Source organism: Agelaius phoeniceus, chromosome Z (assembly GCF_051311805.1).
Source record: "Agelaius phoeniceus isolate bAgePho1 chromosome Z, bAgePho1.hap1, whole genome shotgun sequence".
NCBI classification, from domain to species: domain Eukaryota; kingdom Metazoa; phylum Chordata; class Aves; order Passeriformes; family Icteridae; genus Agelaius; species Agelaius phoeniceus.
Window position 1 is genome coordinate 82,983,666 of NC_135303.1, and position 15,198 is coordinate 82,998,863.

The following is a 15,198-nucleotide window of genomic DNA, read 5'->3' on the forward strand; positions in this document are numbered from 1 at the left end:
CTCTACTATTTTAATTATTATTATTGAGGGTATTTGGAAACAAATCTTCTTGTTCATTCAACAAGATAGCTTTTTAGAAGAAAACTGGTTTCTGTCAAATTGCAGTATGTATTTTTCAGATGATCTTCAATACTCACAGAAAAGGGTCCTAAAGCTTTTCAGTTTTTGCCCACACACTTAAGACAGTGAAAACAATCCAAACCATCAGAGCCTTCACACAATATGCTTTTTCTAGAGTAACCAAGATCATGGTTAAAAGCCAGTCTACCTGAATAAACCACTTATGCACTTACATCATCCTAGTATCAAGAGCTAGATACTAAAATATGTGTAGGTGCCTGAAAACGTTGATGAGCACCTTGTCATATTTAAGAAACAGGCAAAACATGTTTAGACAGGCTAAATCTTCACACATGAAAATCCACTTTTCCACTGTTTAAGGTTCTAGACGCTTTTGAAGTCAGACCACAAACTGACTAGTTACTACAGAAAACACTACAATCTCCAATATTAGAGACCTAATAAGAAATCAGTAGCTATATTTTAATAGTAATTTTTCAAAATCTGTTTTTCTAAGCAGAAACTATGAAGAACTTCTGTCTTACAGGGCAGAGACATTCATTCTCCACTGTGTGAATAAACTATGGACTGTGTATAAACAAATTCAGGTCTGAAGTGATAGCTCCTGGTATTACTATGGCAACCTTTTCAAGTGTTACATGTGATAGCCTCTAGCAACAATTAAAATGGCCATCCTTTTAGGTAGTCAGCTTTTATGTGTTTAATGGTAGGTTTTGAGTTTGATAATGAGAAGCAAGAGATGAGGAGAGTAGAGAAAATACAGCTTCTCAGACAGAAGAGACTTGCTGCTTTGTCAAGACATGATTGTGGTTTCTGTTGTCTATACATTCTTTGAGTGTGCACAACCACTGCTTAGCTTCCAGTCTTAGCATTTGCTCCCACCCAGGCACCCTGTTCACAGATTCCCAGTCTACAAGCATCCTCCTGTGACTACACATCATGCTTTGACAATAGACATTTGTGACAGAGCGATAAATCTCATTCCTTCTCTCCGAACACACGTGTTCACATGGCAACAGTCACCCCCAAGAAGGATTTCACAGCGATTAAGTGTGTCAAGGACAAAGGATTCTCCAGTTAATGGGGCTGGATTCACAAACAGTAAATCAGGTGAAATACAGGGATACAGCAAAAGCATGAAGTGAGGAGTCTCCCTTCATCTATGAGTCATACTGTCATCTCTCAGCTGTGGACTATATCAATCCTGCTAAATACTTAAATTAGCAGCCTTATTTACTTGTGTATTCCTGCAACTCCTTTGCTGGCATGCCCACCCTTGTGCTTTCTGCGCCAGTATTCTTAGGGTGTGACCTGACAATGGAACTAAACCAAGCAACAACTGGAGAAAGGGATGTCCTGCAGATCCTCCTACTTCCACAATTCCTCCTAAGGCTGACCCTACAGTAACACAGAGCACAGAGTTACTCATCTGACACTCACTCCATAAAGTATTTTTCCATCACTTCTTGTCCTTGACCTAGCTCACTGCAGGGTCAGATACCCTCAAAATGAGAAGAGCAGACATGGAAAAAGAGGGAGCAGGGTCATTTCTTTCACAAGCATCAACACTGGCATCATTTGAGCACCAAAGCAATGCCTTCTGGCAGGGATACCAAGAAATATACTTGAATATCACCAGTTATACTCATTTTTAATTCAGCCACTGCAGGAAAGCCTAGTGAGTTTCAATACATCAGTGAAATTTCCTTTGTGGTCTTCATTACAGTACAGAGTTTTTTGTTATCAGCCCTACTGCTGGAGAAGTGTTTGCAATTCCTGTTTCTTATGTACATCTTGAAGACTTACCTCCTACTCATCCCACTCCCCATTTTTTAATGCTAACAATGAGATTACAGACAAGGGTACTCTTTCCTTACCCTAAGATATCTTCAGTTCTAAAACACAATACATTCAAGATTTCTTTTAGAGAGCAATGAGAAAATTCACTCCAACCCTTCTAACTTCACCCTCATCCCCAATCCAAGAGAATTTACCACATCTTATACATTAAGACGAAATACAACCAACTACTTCCCATTAAAAAGACATCCTTTTTCTCCCCCTCAAAAACTGTAACTAAGAGCAGCTTCTGGAAACTGAAGAGAATTTTCCTTGCTTATCTTGCACAAAATATAGGACAGCTCCTGTTGGTTGCCTTGAATTATGCCCTTAAGGCTTGGCTTCAAAACAGAGGAAACCAGACTGTCATGGATTTAGACTGCTATGCTCTTAGAGATGCATATCTAAATTTTAGGTATCTGAAAAATCCTTTGCGGTCAACCTTGTCTCCAGCCAGTAGACAGCAGTAGTATCAAAACAGCAATTACGTTCAGACTGCCCTTGATTTTGGGGAGAGGCGTACACAAGTTATCAGGGCTAGATAAGTGAGGAATAAGTGAACCAGCGCGATTTATGACAGTGGCTGAACTCCTACAGCAAGGTCTGGTTTCATCACACGTGTCACTTAGCCTTTGCTCTAGAGCAGCAGGCCAGCCAAGCAGCATAAAAGTGTGGATGAAGTCATCCTAACACATGGGCACACCTAACTTCCAAGTGTGTTCATGTATTAGCCAGCAGACCGCTCTCATTACCCAAGCAGATGCCTATTAAAAGTTTTAGTGGTGTGGGTGAACTCAAAATAGCAATTGCTGCTGCTCATTGGAACAGGAGAAAAAAGTCTGACCACAAAACTCTAGCAGTTCTAAACTGAAAGGAAAGTTCAGTGAGATGGGACACCAGAAACTTGTGATATTATTTTTATTTGTTGTGAAGTGGCACAAGACACTGTGCCACTGGCTGATTCAACCTGGTGACCAGCAAAATCAAATACTGCTTAAGTAGTGAAAAGTGTTTCCCTCTGCACCCAAAATTAAAATATTTCTGGAATATTCTAGATATTCTAGACAGCAAAGGTTGGTTTACATATTTAGCTTGCTTATAGAGGCAGTCTTTTAAGAAATACCTCTTGCTAAACTGAAGGAGCGAAGCATCCACCAGTGCTGCTCCAAGGACACCAATTCAGCAGCTGCACCAAATGCTAACCCACAGCTCAAAATTCTTTCTGGGCAGTAGCCAGCACAACTGCAGGTCACACCATAAGAGCAACTCTACCTTCTTCTGCTACTGATGATCACTACAGGCTGGCTGAAGACACATTACTCTAATGGTATGCTGTGAGACCATCTTTACATCAAAACACCCACTGAGTGCACTGTGTAACTTTACTCCTGAACACCAAAGCTTCTTAAGACACTCAATTTTCATCCAACATGGCTGCCCCAGGGCCCCATGCAAATCTGGCACTGACAAACAATACATCACCTCTTTCAAAAGGGCACAAAAAAATTAGGATGAAGAATGAAACACTACATTCTCCATGGATCATGAGTATCTGTTACAAATTCCACACGATATCTGGAAAGTGGATTAAACAAACTCACCTATTTCACAGACTTCTTACTAGTGACACAAAACCTGGGATGAGTAGTAGGACAAGAACAGGACTAGACTACAGCAGTTCCACTGCTCCAAGGGAAGTATTGCTTACTACACATGTCAAAGTTTGGGTATCCACCAATACTTCTACAACAAGCAAGATTTTGTGCAGCCTAACGTCTCTCTAAATACTGTTCTGGAGATTCTCCTGAGAACCTCCACATTTATGTCTTCCTTCCCCACTGCTCAAGCTTCATATCCACCCCTCCTGTCATACTAGAACTGATAGACCACAGCTGCCCTAATTGCTCAGCTGGTTCCTGTATTCTTGCTGACAAAGAAATCCAGCCACAGACTGGGGAGACATTAGTTAAGTGCTCAAACACCACACTGATAAGAATGGTATTAGGTTTAGACAGAAATATGATTGGGTAGTAAAGCCCTTACAAGGCTTAACCCTAAAACTGGAACAAAGTTCCAATCTGGGCACCAGCACAATCTAACAGAAGTTCTGCAGACCCCACAGACGTCTATGATTCAGCTATGGGGACCAAGGTAGTAAAACACTGTTAATTTGCATAACAGATAATGGCTCTACAAATAGAAACAGCCTACTCCATACTGTACTCAGCTGTTGCCTTTGTGCTTTCTTCTCTGTAATTCATTAACCTACAAGCTTATCAAGGTGGGAGTGAAGAACTTGTTTCCAGCATGAAAACCAGCAGTCAAACATAGCAGAAGTACTTACGTCACTCTTCCTGAACTTTGCTTTTAAGCTCTTCATGCTGATCACATTCAACCTTCCAAACCTTTGAGGAGCTTTTTATTCTTCTTCAATATCTAAAGAAAAAAGAAAGAAAGTAAGATTCCAACTTGATACCATCCAGTTCACTGGCAGGCAAGTCACAATTGAATTTGCATATCCCTATCAGTCTTTGAGGATTTAGCCCTCAAGCTCTAAAAAAGATTAACAGTCACTTAAGGGAACCTTTCTAACTGTTTCTCTAAACTTAGAAATAAGCCTAAATCTGACCACTGAACAACAGAACAAATGTTCACCAAAACCTAAGCTGTATATCATATTAACTACACCTCCACATAATTAGATCAGCAACACGTTCATACATGAGCAGATTCCTCTGACCACTGCCTATTATCACCAGGACAGTCATTTGTAATAATGGATTATGCAAAATCATAATTAAGCATACAAAGTCATTCATTAAAACGCTGCCATCCTACCACCATGGGTCTGCACTGGGTAGCAGAAGTATCACCATTATTCTATGCACAAGTACAACCACTAACCAAACTCTAAATTGTACTTCTACCTTGCTGGACACATACTAGGACAGCTTGACACAGCAGAGCAGACAGAATCGTCTGAACAAGACAGAGGTAATTGCTGGAAGAATTGTTTTGGATTCTTCCCCATAAGGGGGGAACTGTATGTGGGTTTTTAAGAGCCATAGCTGCTTGAAACTTGGCAGTGCATTATCACAGTCATGTTCCCCCTTCCTCCCTTCCACATGAAGGAAAGCAGCAGTTGAACAAACATACAAAACTAACCTAACAGACAAGCTGCAAACTCTCACAGAGGAAAGTGGGTGTCTAGAGCAAGGTTTCCGACAGAAAGCTTCAATGATGCCACATGTTGTCAATCCAACATAATGGTGAAAGCACATTAAAGCAGCATGGCAATGTGCTTTTCCCTAGAGCACAGCAGAAAATCATAATGAGAGAGCAACATCTGGATTGGTAAATGCATCTAGATAAAAATGTTCCACATTTCTAGTTTTACGGTACGGTTACTGAAATAGTTAGTTGCTTTCATCTACAAGTTTTAGCTGCTATACAAATTCTTTCTGAAGGAACAGTTTAAATTTAAGGATGTTCAGCTGTATAAACTTCCTCTCTCCACCCTAGGAAAAAAAAGTAGAAGTTTTACAAGTCTAGTCAGATAAATAAATAACTGAAATAGGGACTGAAGCATAAAATCAAATAGGTTATGCAGGGGCAGTATGTTTCACATCACTCTTCAGAAACAGTAGATTACAGTTTGATAACCAAAGTGAGATTCAGCTATTTCATAAAAGTACATCTCATTATTAAAGGCAAGTTGCTATGCTCTACATGATAACTCTACCATGAATTTTAAAAATCCAACTACACAGCACATTGTTAGTGGAATATATATGCATATGAATGCTTCCACAAAATACAGCCCTAACTACCATTCAGGAATAGCAATCAGTGCTAAGTAAACATGTTATTTAGTTCAACCCCATATTTATCTGAGAGTGATTTAAGACAAACTCAAAAGTCAAGTACATTTCTTTAAAAAAAACCCAAACAAACAAACAAAAATCCCATTCATTAAATACACACAAACACATTTCCCACAGGCTACAACTTTCCAGTAGGTAGCAGTAGGTAATCTAAATGGGCTAATTCTGCAAGTTGTTAAAAAAATCATTAAATTGAATTAAATTACTCTAACTCTAATTACGCAGTCATTTTCAAGTCATGTCAGATCCCTGACTGCATCCAGGTATATGAATAAGGGGTTTCATTCAAAATTCTTGCATTTAATCACAAGGAGAATGGGTTTGTGGTGTTTTGTTTAATTCTTTAGTAGGCAAAAAGAAAAAAGGAAAATAGATTTTGCAGAACCTTTTCACTGCCTGACCTAGGTGAAAATTTCTTAGCTTTTTCCTGGATGGAAAAGAGTATTTGTAAAATAATAAATAAAATTTAAAAAATAATAACTGAACAATCAAAAAAAAAGGAATTATTTCAGATTGCTTTGAGAGAAGCATACCACTTTGTTTCTGCTACACCTACCCAAACTTTTGAGAAAGTTTTTAAATTACAGCTGTCATAACCTGCACTGGAAAGGAGCCTGAACCTCAGCAAGAGCCCAATAATCTTCTAAATTATCCTCCAGTAATATCAAGGATGATGAGAACTGCAAATGCCAGGGTACAGACAAGACAAATTCCATTACTCACCTGGCTTTCTTTACATACCACACCAGCAAAGAAAAAAAAAAAACCCAAATCAAACCAAACCAAACAACCCCCAAATTTTATTGGAAAAAAAAAAAAAGAACAATGTAAAGAAACTTTAAAGGCATGAAACATTATACAATATCCCTCAAAACCCAAAACTTAACAGGATTTCATATTTTATAACTTAAATATACTTTGACTAAAAAAAGCAAACTGCTTAATTTGACTGGTTAATGAAGTATAAATAAATCCCGTGCACAGGGAATTGAAAACAAGAAATCTTTCCTCACATACAGATTGCCAAATAATTGTCTGCTGTAGGCTGTCTTTCCCCTTCCCACTCCCTCAGCATTTTTGGCTCCTATGGACAAAAGATTTATTATAGCTCCCAAGGAAGACAAAGTGCTCAACTACAAGGCTATGGGAGAGAGGAAAACTCCTTGTAGGTACACAGAGCAGCTGCAAAGCTGGACCCTCTCCTCTGAGGAACCTATAGGAGAGTCTAATTAACAAGTTTTGCAAGTACTCCTAATACATTACTGTCCCTCTTGTGAGAAAGGACAAAGCACATTTTATACACTGAATGTGAAACTCAAATCCTCAGCATAATTAAAAAAGCATGCTCAAGAACACAAAAACAGCATTCCCAAGCTTAGTGTGCTTTTCACATCTGTATTTTTTCCATATGATATAGTTAAACACAAACATTCAGATTACAGTTTGTGCATCATAATGCCCATAATCCTTCCACTGTAGAGATAAAAATGCATGAAGTGGTGAGGGCTGCCTTTTCTTGTCACTGTTTAAAGGAGGAAGTCCCCTCTCAAAGGGTGCAATTATTGGAATTGATGGAAAAGGAGGTCAGCATCCTGATTCGTTGGAGCTTTATGACAACTGTTCACTTGCCCGAGGGGGGATAAAGGAAGCGCCATTAAAATTATTCTCCTGTTTTACAAGATAGGAAGTGACTACTAGAAATTCACCAGGGAGCATCAAGACACTTCAAAACAATATTTCTGCAATGAATCACAGGTATTTACAAGAAGCAATCTCTACTAATAGTGGCATTTCTCTGCTTTCAGAACGAATGTGGTAATAAATACTGAGTGCTGTCATTTTATAACTGCAGCAAGTTAGCAGCAGATAAGTGCTTAACTCCAGGGATTCTCAACAGCTAATGCTGATCACGTGCTGTTAACCATTATCTCCAAAATTAAATATCTAGTCCTCTATCTTCCTTTCGCTTAATGTCAAGAAACAGCCCTGAGGAACACAAGCCACAAAAAACATCTTTAGGTAGGTGGTAAACCTATCTAGCTAGAACAAGAGACGTTGAAGTGGTGGCAATCTTTGGCCTCAACAATTTCATTGCAATTGTGTTTTAATACACAATACAATATTTAGGTTTAAATGTAGGAAACAGATTAGGATAATCTTCCCTGCAGATTTATAGTGAGATTTGTGCAAACCACAGTAAACAAAAATACTGACTTTTTTTCCCCTTTCAATAAATTGCATTAAAATCAGAGCAAGGCCTTTCAAACAATGTTACAATTAACTCCTTGAGGGGGGCCAAAATCCAGTGATGCAATAAGGAAAATACTTTGTTTCCCTAAGCAAGACTGGAAGTTTACAGTAAAACCTTATATTATGCACAGTGTTCATGCTAATGAGTCACTCCTCACTGATAAATTCTGAATTCAATTAATTTAGGTCTCAAAAATCTTACACCTCTTTCAGAACACCCTGAGAAGCCTCCATCTCACGCAGATGTCTTTCGCAGTAAAGCATGACTAATGTTTCAACTAATTTCCCCTTCCCCTCCCAAAAACACTCTAAAACACTCCAAAAAAACTTTTTCAACCTTGAAAGGTTACAGTAAAGATTTACAGACTCTAGGCAAGATCTGGCAACACACGTGGAGGTGTGGGGGAAATGAAAAAAGAGTCTGGAGTGTGGAAGAGTTCTCCTGTTGCTATACACTTACATCCTCCTTTGTGTGACTACACCTCCTCTCACAGGGAAAATAAGGGGCCCCAGAAGCATCTTCCCCCAAAGCACACCATCATTTACCCTCTGGACAATCACTTTCTAAACCACAAGCCCAGCTCTGACCCAGAAGCACAGCCTAGCAGCAGCCAGCACTGCAAAGCAGCCAGAGGCATCCACACTAATACATCCCTTCTGCTGATCACCTTCAGCATCCAACTTCACAAATGCTTCCCATCCCTGAGCTTCCCTGACCTACACAACACCAAGAATGTGCTCCAACCCAAGCTGCTCCTTAAACGTGGCCAAAGACACAGTGCTGCCTGGAGGCATTAGCCATTGCTCAGCCTCTCTGGCTGCTCCCACATAAATACAGCAAGCCCACTCTGTCCTAAAAAACAATAATCCACCCAACACTCCACCTCCCCTGACTACTTCCTATTTCCATCCAGCTGAGCATATTCTTCCATTTCTCAGGCCAAATCAGAGAAGCATGTATGATCCGACCGAAAGCTACAGGAACATTTCCCTGCTCTTTATCAGCACAACTCAGTTTTTCCATCTTGAGTAACCCACCCTGCTATCATAGGAAAAGACAAATGGAACAGAATTTTATAAACTCAGTGTTACCTATAAAGACAAATAATTCTTGGCTTGGTTAATCTACTATTACTTACTAATGAAAATGCACTGAAAAATGCACTGAGAAGCCCAAGCACTACACAAGAGTGGGAGTGATTTATATACAGTTAATCCCACTCTAAACAGAATCCAACATCAGAGAGAGCAAGGGCCTTGGGTAACCTAGTGCATTCCCTCTATCTGCTCACAAATCACTGGCAAGGATGTGCTGAACTGTACAAATTTAAGCATCTGAGTCCAGAAGTTAGAGCACCACAGCTGATGCAACACTAACAAATCTACAGCTATCGCTCCTCTCTCCAGGACACTTTGTACCAACTCTTTACTCTTACACTTCCTTTGATATTCAGAATTTGCAAATGTTAAATTTTCTTTTAATGGATTCAGCTGAAGAAGTATCAGCCTCTGAGAACGCCATACAGACAATATAAACCCAGGCAAGATGGTCAGTCTGGGGATACGTGCAGTTTGTTTACACAGTGTATTCAAATGCAGCTCTAGACAGCCAGAAGAAAGCTAGCACCAACAAGGCCTTTACACACAATGAACAGGAGCAGGTTGTAGAAAATTCAAAATGTGACATTGCCCTCGTTTGTTTACTTGGCATACTAGACAGGACTCTGGGCAAAATTCTAACTTAAATTAAGTCCAGGTAAATTTGTCGTTTACTCCTTACACACAACTTCATTCCAGTCCCACTCTCATTCTTTTGTCTGGAGGTGTCTATCAACATCCAGGCACAACAAAAAAGACAAGACTTGTTGCATGAACTGGGACATACTGATGCTCCTTCTCTGCCTTCAATTTTCCTGTCTCTAAAACAAAAGCATACACACACCCTTGCACGGCCCTTAATTTTGAGACCATCTTCTTTAGTTTGATCATACATAAGACTGGGTGCAGTCCTGAAGACTTTTCTATGTTCAATATTCAGCTCAACTGAATGAGATTGGAAATAAAGAATCTAGCTGCAATTAGCAATAGAGAAAACTGCCTTAGAGTCCCACTTCTGAAATTTCAGTTCTTAAATGAGAAACCTACACGGATAACAATAGCTAGTACTTGTTTATACTTCCTTCCTAGTATTTTGTTATCAACCATTCAACTTGATGTTCTTCAGAATCATCGAACACAACAAACTGTACAGTTGCAACATTAAATCTATGAAGAGATACACCCATGACTTTATGGATTAATATTCTGAAACAGCCTAAGGCAGAGCAGTCACCTATTAGAGGTGAAATTAGAAAGACAGGAGTATCAAAGCAATTTACCTAAGACACTTGACAAGCCCCATTCCCATAAACACCTTGGAAGGGCATCCCACTAGAATCTGCTTGAATCTAGAAATACTTTCAGAGACTGTGCTGGTAACACAGCTCCCCTTCTCAGCTACCAAGCTCTTGGGTAAATACTTTAGCTGATGAAAACTGAACATAATTTTTAACATTATTCAAAAATTGAGAGTTTCATGTGGTTTCAATCTTCAATAAAAAGGACTAAAAATTCAGATCTTTTCTATTCTAGAAGACTCTCAGCAAGATTAACACCCACATTTGGTAAATGATATTTGTGGAATGGTATCTATGCTGCCATTCAATGACATTTGGACAGGCTAGAAAGCTGGGCAGACAGGAACCTCATGAAGTTAACAAAGGCAAGTGTGGGGTGCTGCAGCTCAGGGACCAGCACAGGTTAGGGGTGAGCCTGCTGAAATTCAGCTCTGTCCAGAAGGACCTGGAGTCCTGGTGGACAAGTTAAATGTGAGCCAACAGTATGTCCTTGTGGCCAAGAAGTCCAATTGTATTTTGGGGTGCTTTGGGAATAGTGTGGACAGCACACTGAAGGACGTTCTTCTGCTCTGCTCTGGTGAGGCCGTATCTGGAGTGCTGTGTCCAATTCCAGGCTCCCTAGCTCAAGGAAGGCAAGGAACTTCTTCAGAGGGCCCAGTGGAGGGACACAGATGGATAGGGAACTGGAGCTTCTCTCTCACAAGTGTAGGCTGAGAAAGATCAGTTTGTCTGGCCTGGAGAAGAGATGATTGAGAGGGGATCTTATCGATGCTTACAAATGTTTTAAAGATGTGTGTCAGGAGGATGGGGTCAGACATTTTTCAGGCATGCCCGGTGACAGGACAAGGGGCAACAACAGAAGCATAAACAGAAACGTGAAATTCCACCTGAATATGAGGAAGAACTTCTTTACTTTGAGGGTGACAGCACTGGAACAGGCTGCCCTGAGAGGCTGTGGAATCTCCTTTTCTGGAAATATTCAAAACCTTCCTGATCATGATCTTGTGCAACCTGCTCTAGCCAAACCTGCTTTGGCAGAGGGGTTGGATTAGATGATCCACAGAAGCTCCTTCAAACCTCAGCCATTCTATGATCTCAATGACAATCAAGTGATTTTTTTTCTGATTATATTCAGGTTTTTGAAATTCATATTCAATAGCAGCAGCACTAGGTGCTGTATCAATATTGAAGAAGGAGATACAGTGTTTAAGATATTTCTCCCAGTCTTCACAGACTTAGGAATCTTCACATATCCCTTAGAGTTAACATGCTGGTGTCTCAGGCAAGTAGTTGTAAACAAGGTCCTCAGAAGTACTCAAAAGTGAAAACTCTGAAGAGATAATTCAGGGTGTTCCAAAGTGCCTTTGGGAAGTCAGACATCTGTAAGAACTAACAGTAGCTCCTTGCCTCTCAAAAGTGATGAGAAAAGAAATGGAAAATGCTCAACTCCTTGAAGTTACAGAGGCACAGGCAGACCAGCACACAAATTCTTTTCGTGTTGTAATGACTGAACAAATTTGGCTTTCTCTCTCCTCTACCAACAGACTCATGTGGGAGGGAAAATAAATAAGACTCATCGTGTTTTACAGTATTTTCAGCACTGGCAATGGCTTCCAGGCAGAAAACCAAAAGAAGACTATGACAGGTTTAGAAAATGTACATAAGTTACTATAGCATTCATCTAAAATGCAAGTTCTGCCTGCAGAGGAAGGACTTATCAAGACCTAAAACTCCCCAGGAAAATGCACTAACCATGAGGCTCTCCCTAAGATGTGACCATCTCAAGTTCAGCACACAGGTCACCACCATCACCTCTAGGTGTTTCTGCCCATCTTGTCCAGGACTTCAACACAAGGGAAGGATGTATTCTTTCATTGCTGTGTGCTTCCACTCCTGTAGTCCTTGGCAAGCACCTGGACTGTCAGCTAGTCCAAGGTGCCAGGGAGAGCTTCAGCTGCTCCCAGAGTTCAGCAGACTGGCATGTCTCTGGCAGCTGGACAGTGACAAGCTCTGCTCTAACATATTACCAGAATTATACCTGTCTGCATTACTTCCTCTGAACCTGAAAAGCCCATGATCAGATGACTCTAAATATAAGGAGCAGTCAGGATTGACAACTCTGAAAGCAAAGCCCAAACTACCTCAATCACCTGTATGCATCCACAGGCACTTAGACAGCAGCTCCAAAAAATGCTGGCAAGCTGGCAGGCTTCTCAGACATGCAAGAGGTACATACACAGCAGGAGCCAGCTGCTCAAATCTATAACTCCAGAAGATGCTATGGATTGCTGTGCTTCTACTCTGGAATTTTCAATACTATACTATGTCTGCCATTAAGCAAGGCACTAAAGCTTTGAATCTGTTCTAGTTTCCCTTGGGGATTTTTTCCCTATATTTATTTCAAGCACTATCCCTGTGCAAAAAGAACCAGACCACAATCAACTCCCAAAAGGAAGGTGATTAGGGTATTGTTGCAGCAAGATTTAGAAATTACCAACATCTTACACAAGAACCAGCTTTCATGCTTCTCCAATCACTGCTTCTCCCTCAAAAAGGCATGAAGTCATCAGTGAGGGGGAGAAGGAAAACTGAATATACAGAAAGAAAAAAAAAAGGAAGATCTGAGGCAAGCAAGTGATGAAATGCTTACATCACTTCATGAGATGAGCAGCCTCCCATCTAGTCTCTTCACTTGATGTTATCCATCTATCTCTTGTTTCAGGGAAATAGAGGGGAGGAGGTAGCATTTTATTGCTTTGCTAGCAGATGCACTTTTGGAAGGGGAAAAGAATAGCAGAGGGCCAATCTTTTTAGAGGGCCAATATTTTAGAGGAAGGATGGGTGTCTGCTACTGCTCAGTAACTTATTGGCACGGAGCTTGGCTTCAAATCAAGGGAACCCTGAGCTCATACAATGTGTTGTTCTACTCAAAATTCTCTTTCACTCTGGTTCATATGGCTGTTATGCAATTCTTCTTTTAGTAAATAAAATCTCATTGACAGCTCTCCATGAGTGTCCCAAGACAAGAGCCAAGCAGGTCATTGACAGATATTTACAAATTCAGTTACTCCTAGTTAATCCTGGACACCAGAAAACCTTTCTAACATGATGTATGTGTAATTTTTGGCATTTGATCTATTTATTTTTTTAATGACACAGCTACAACCTGCTAGGGTACAGGAGAATAAAAGAAAAAGGCAAAAAGAGACTTCAGCTTCTATGAAAGTAGCCTAAGTGTTTTATATCAGTGCTGTAGTAAGCACATTCATGCTTATTATAGAAGCAAGCGGGAGAATTCGTTAGAGATCCTGCAACGCTGTTAAAGCGTACTCTTTTCACAAGGGGAAAGTTAAGAATGTCACAAGTGGCAACAGCAGACTGCAGAAGGCTTGTGCTGCCAAACGCTGTGCAAGAGGAAGATAAATCTTCCGCATGCCCTGTGAGAAGTTAGAAGCACAGGTTCCCGATTAAACTCGATGCCATTCCTAAAGCAGACTACTTAATCTTTTTTTTTTAACAGCAACAGAAATTCTGGATCTTTTAAGCCTGCGCTGCCATAGGAAGGCGCAGCCCCTTGCGCGCCCGCGGGGTACGGGGATCCGCGGCCGGCAGCCTGGACCGGCGGAGCCCGGCAGGACCCTGCCCTCCACGGGCTCCAAACGTCCGGGGAGGGCACCGGGACAGCCGGGGCCACCCTTCTGCTCGGAGGGAGGACTCCGAGGGTCCCCCCGGGGAGGACTTCATCCCCATCACGGTGCCCCGGGACCGGCACAGCCGCTGTCGGGGTCCGGCCGGACGCGCTCTACCAGGGACCCCCGACCCCGGGGCTGCTCCGCTCGGGCCGAGGGACCCCGGAGCCCCCTCTGCGGGCGGGCAGGGCGCGGGGCAGCGAACTGGCGGTGCCATCCCTCACCCCCGCGGGCAGCTGTCACTGCCCGCCACGCATCTTGAGGAGAAAACAAAACAAAACTCAGCAAACGAAACATAAACTATAGACTAAATGAAAATAAACAGTCCAGCGGCAGAGACTCACGGGCTGCGTCCCCCCGCTGCTCCCCGCTCCCCCACACCGGGCAAACGGGGCGCTCCGGCAGCGCCCAGCGAAGAGAAGAGAGAAGTTCCCTCCCTCTGCGCCCCTCAGAGGTTTCTCCGCCGCGGCAGCGCCCGGAGCCCCCCGCGCCGGGCGGCGGAGGCGGGAGCAGGTGGGCGCCGCACACAAAGCCCCATTCACGGCGCCCGCCGCCGCCGCCGAGCGCGCACGGAGCCGCGCCCGCCGCCCGCGCCGCGCCCTCACCTCATGGAGCGCCTGCGTCCCGCTACGCCGGCGCGGCTGTGCCGGGAGCCGCGCACCGAGCGATCCACGGCGCTGCCGAAGGGCGGAGCGGCGGCGCCGAGCGCCCCGGGACACTCGGGGGCGGGATGGGGCGGGAGGGCGGCGTGACACGGCGGCCACGTGACGGCGGGGGCTGAGGGCCGCGGGGAGGGGGCTCGGCCCCGCCCCCCCCGGGAGCGGCCGTGAGGGGGAGGAGGGCGGCGGAGAGCGGAGACCACCGTGCTGGCTCGGGGCCGGCGTGTGTCTCTGAAGGGGCGCGGGGAGCCACCGAGTCACTGAATATGCCAATTGGAAGGGCCCCACAAGGATGGATCATCAAGAGTCCAGCTTGTGGTCCTGCACTGGACAACGCAAGAGTCATAGCATGTCTGAAAGCATTGTCCAAGCACTTCTTGAGCTCTGTCAGGCTTGGAGC

The 15,198-nt window shown here is 42.8% G+C and overlaps 1 protein-coding gene across 3 annotated transcripts in view; it reads right to left on the minus strand.

Annotated features, from left to right (window-relative positions):
• The window catches only part of RAI14 (retinoic acid induced 14), an 85,330-nt gene extending 70,433 nt beyond the window's left edge, over positions 1-14,897 (minus strand). For 2 of the 3 annotated variants that reach the window (XM_077171213.1, XM_054652518.2), the window contains exons 1-2: positions 14,745-14,897; positions 4,265-4,356 (exon numbers count right to left, since the gene is read on the minus strand). In XM_077171213.1, coding sequence (XP_077027328.1) covers positions 4,265-4,300 — 36 coding nt within the window. In that variant the 5' untranslated portion in view covers positions 4,301-4,356; positions 14,745-14,897. Of the gene's footprint in view, positions 1-4,264; positions 4,357-5,085; positions 5,229-14,744 lie in introns of all 3 variants that reach the window. The other variant, XM_077171212.1, reaches the window with a different exon arrangement.
• Between the last annotated feature and the right edge of the window lie 301 nt (positions 14,898-15,198).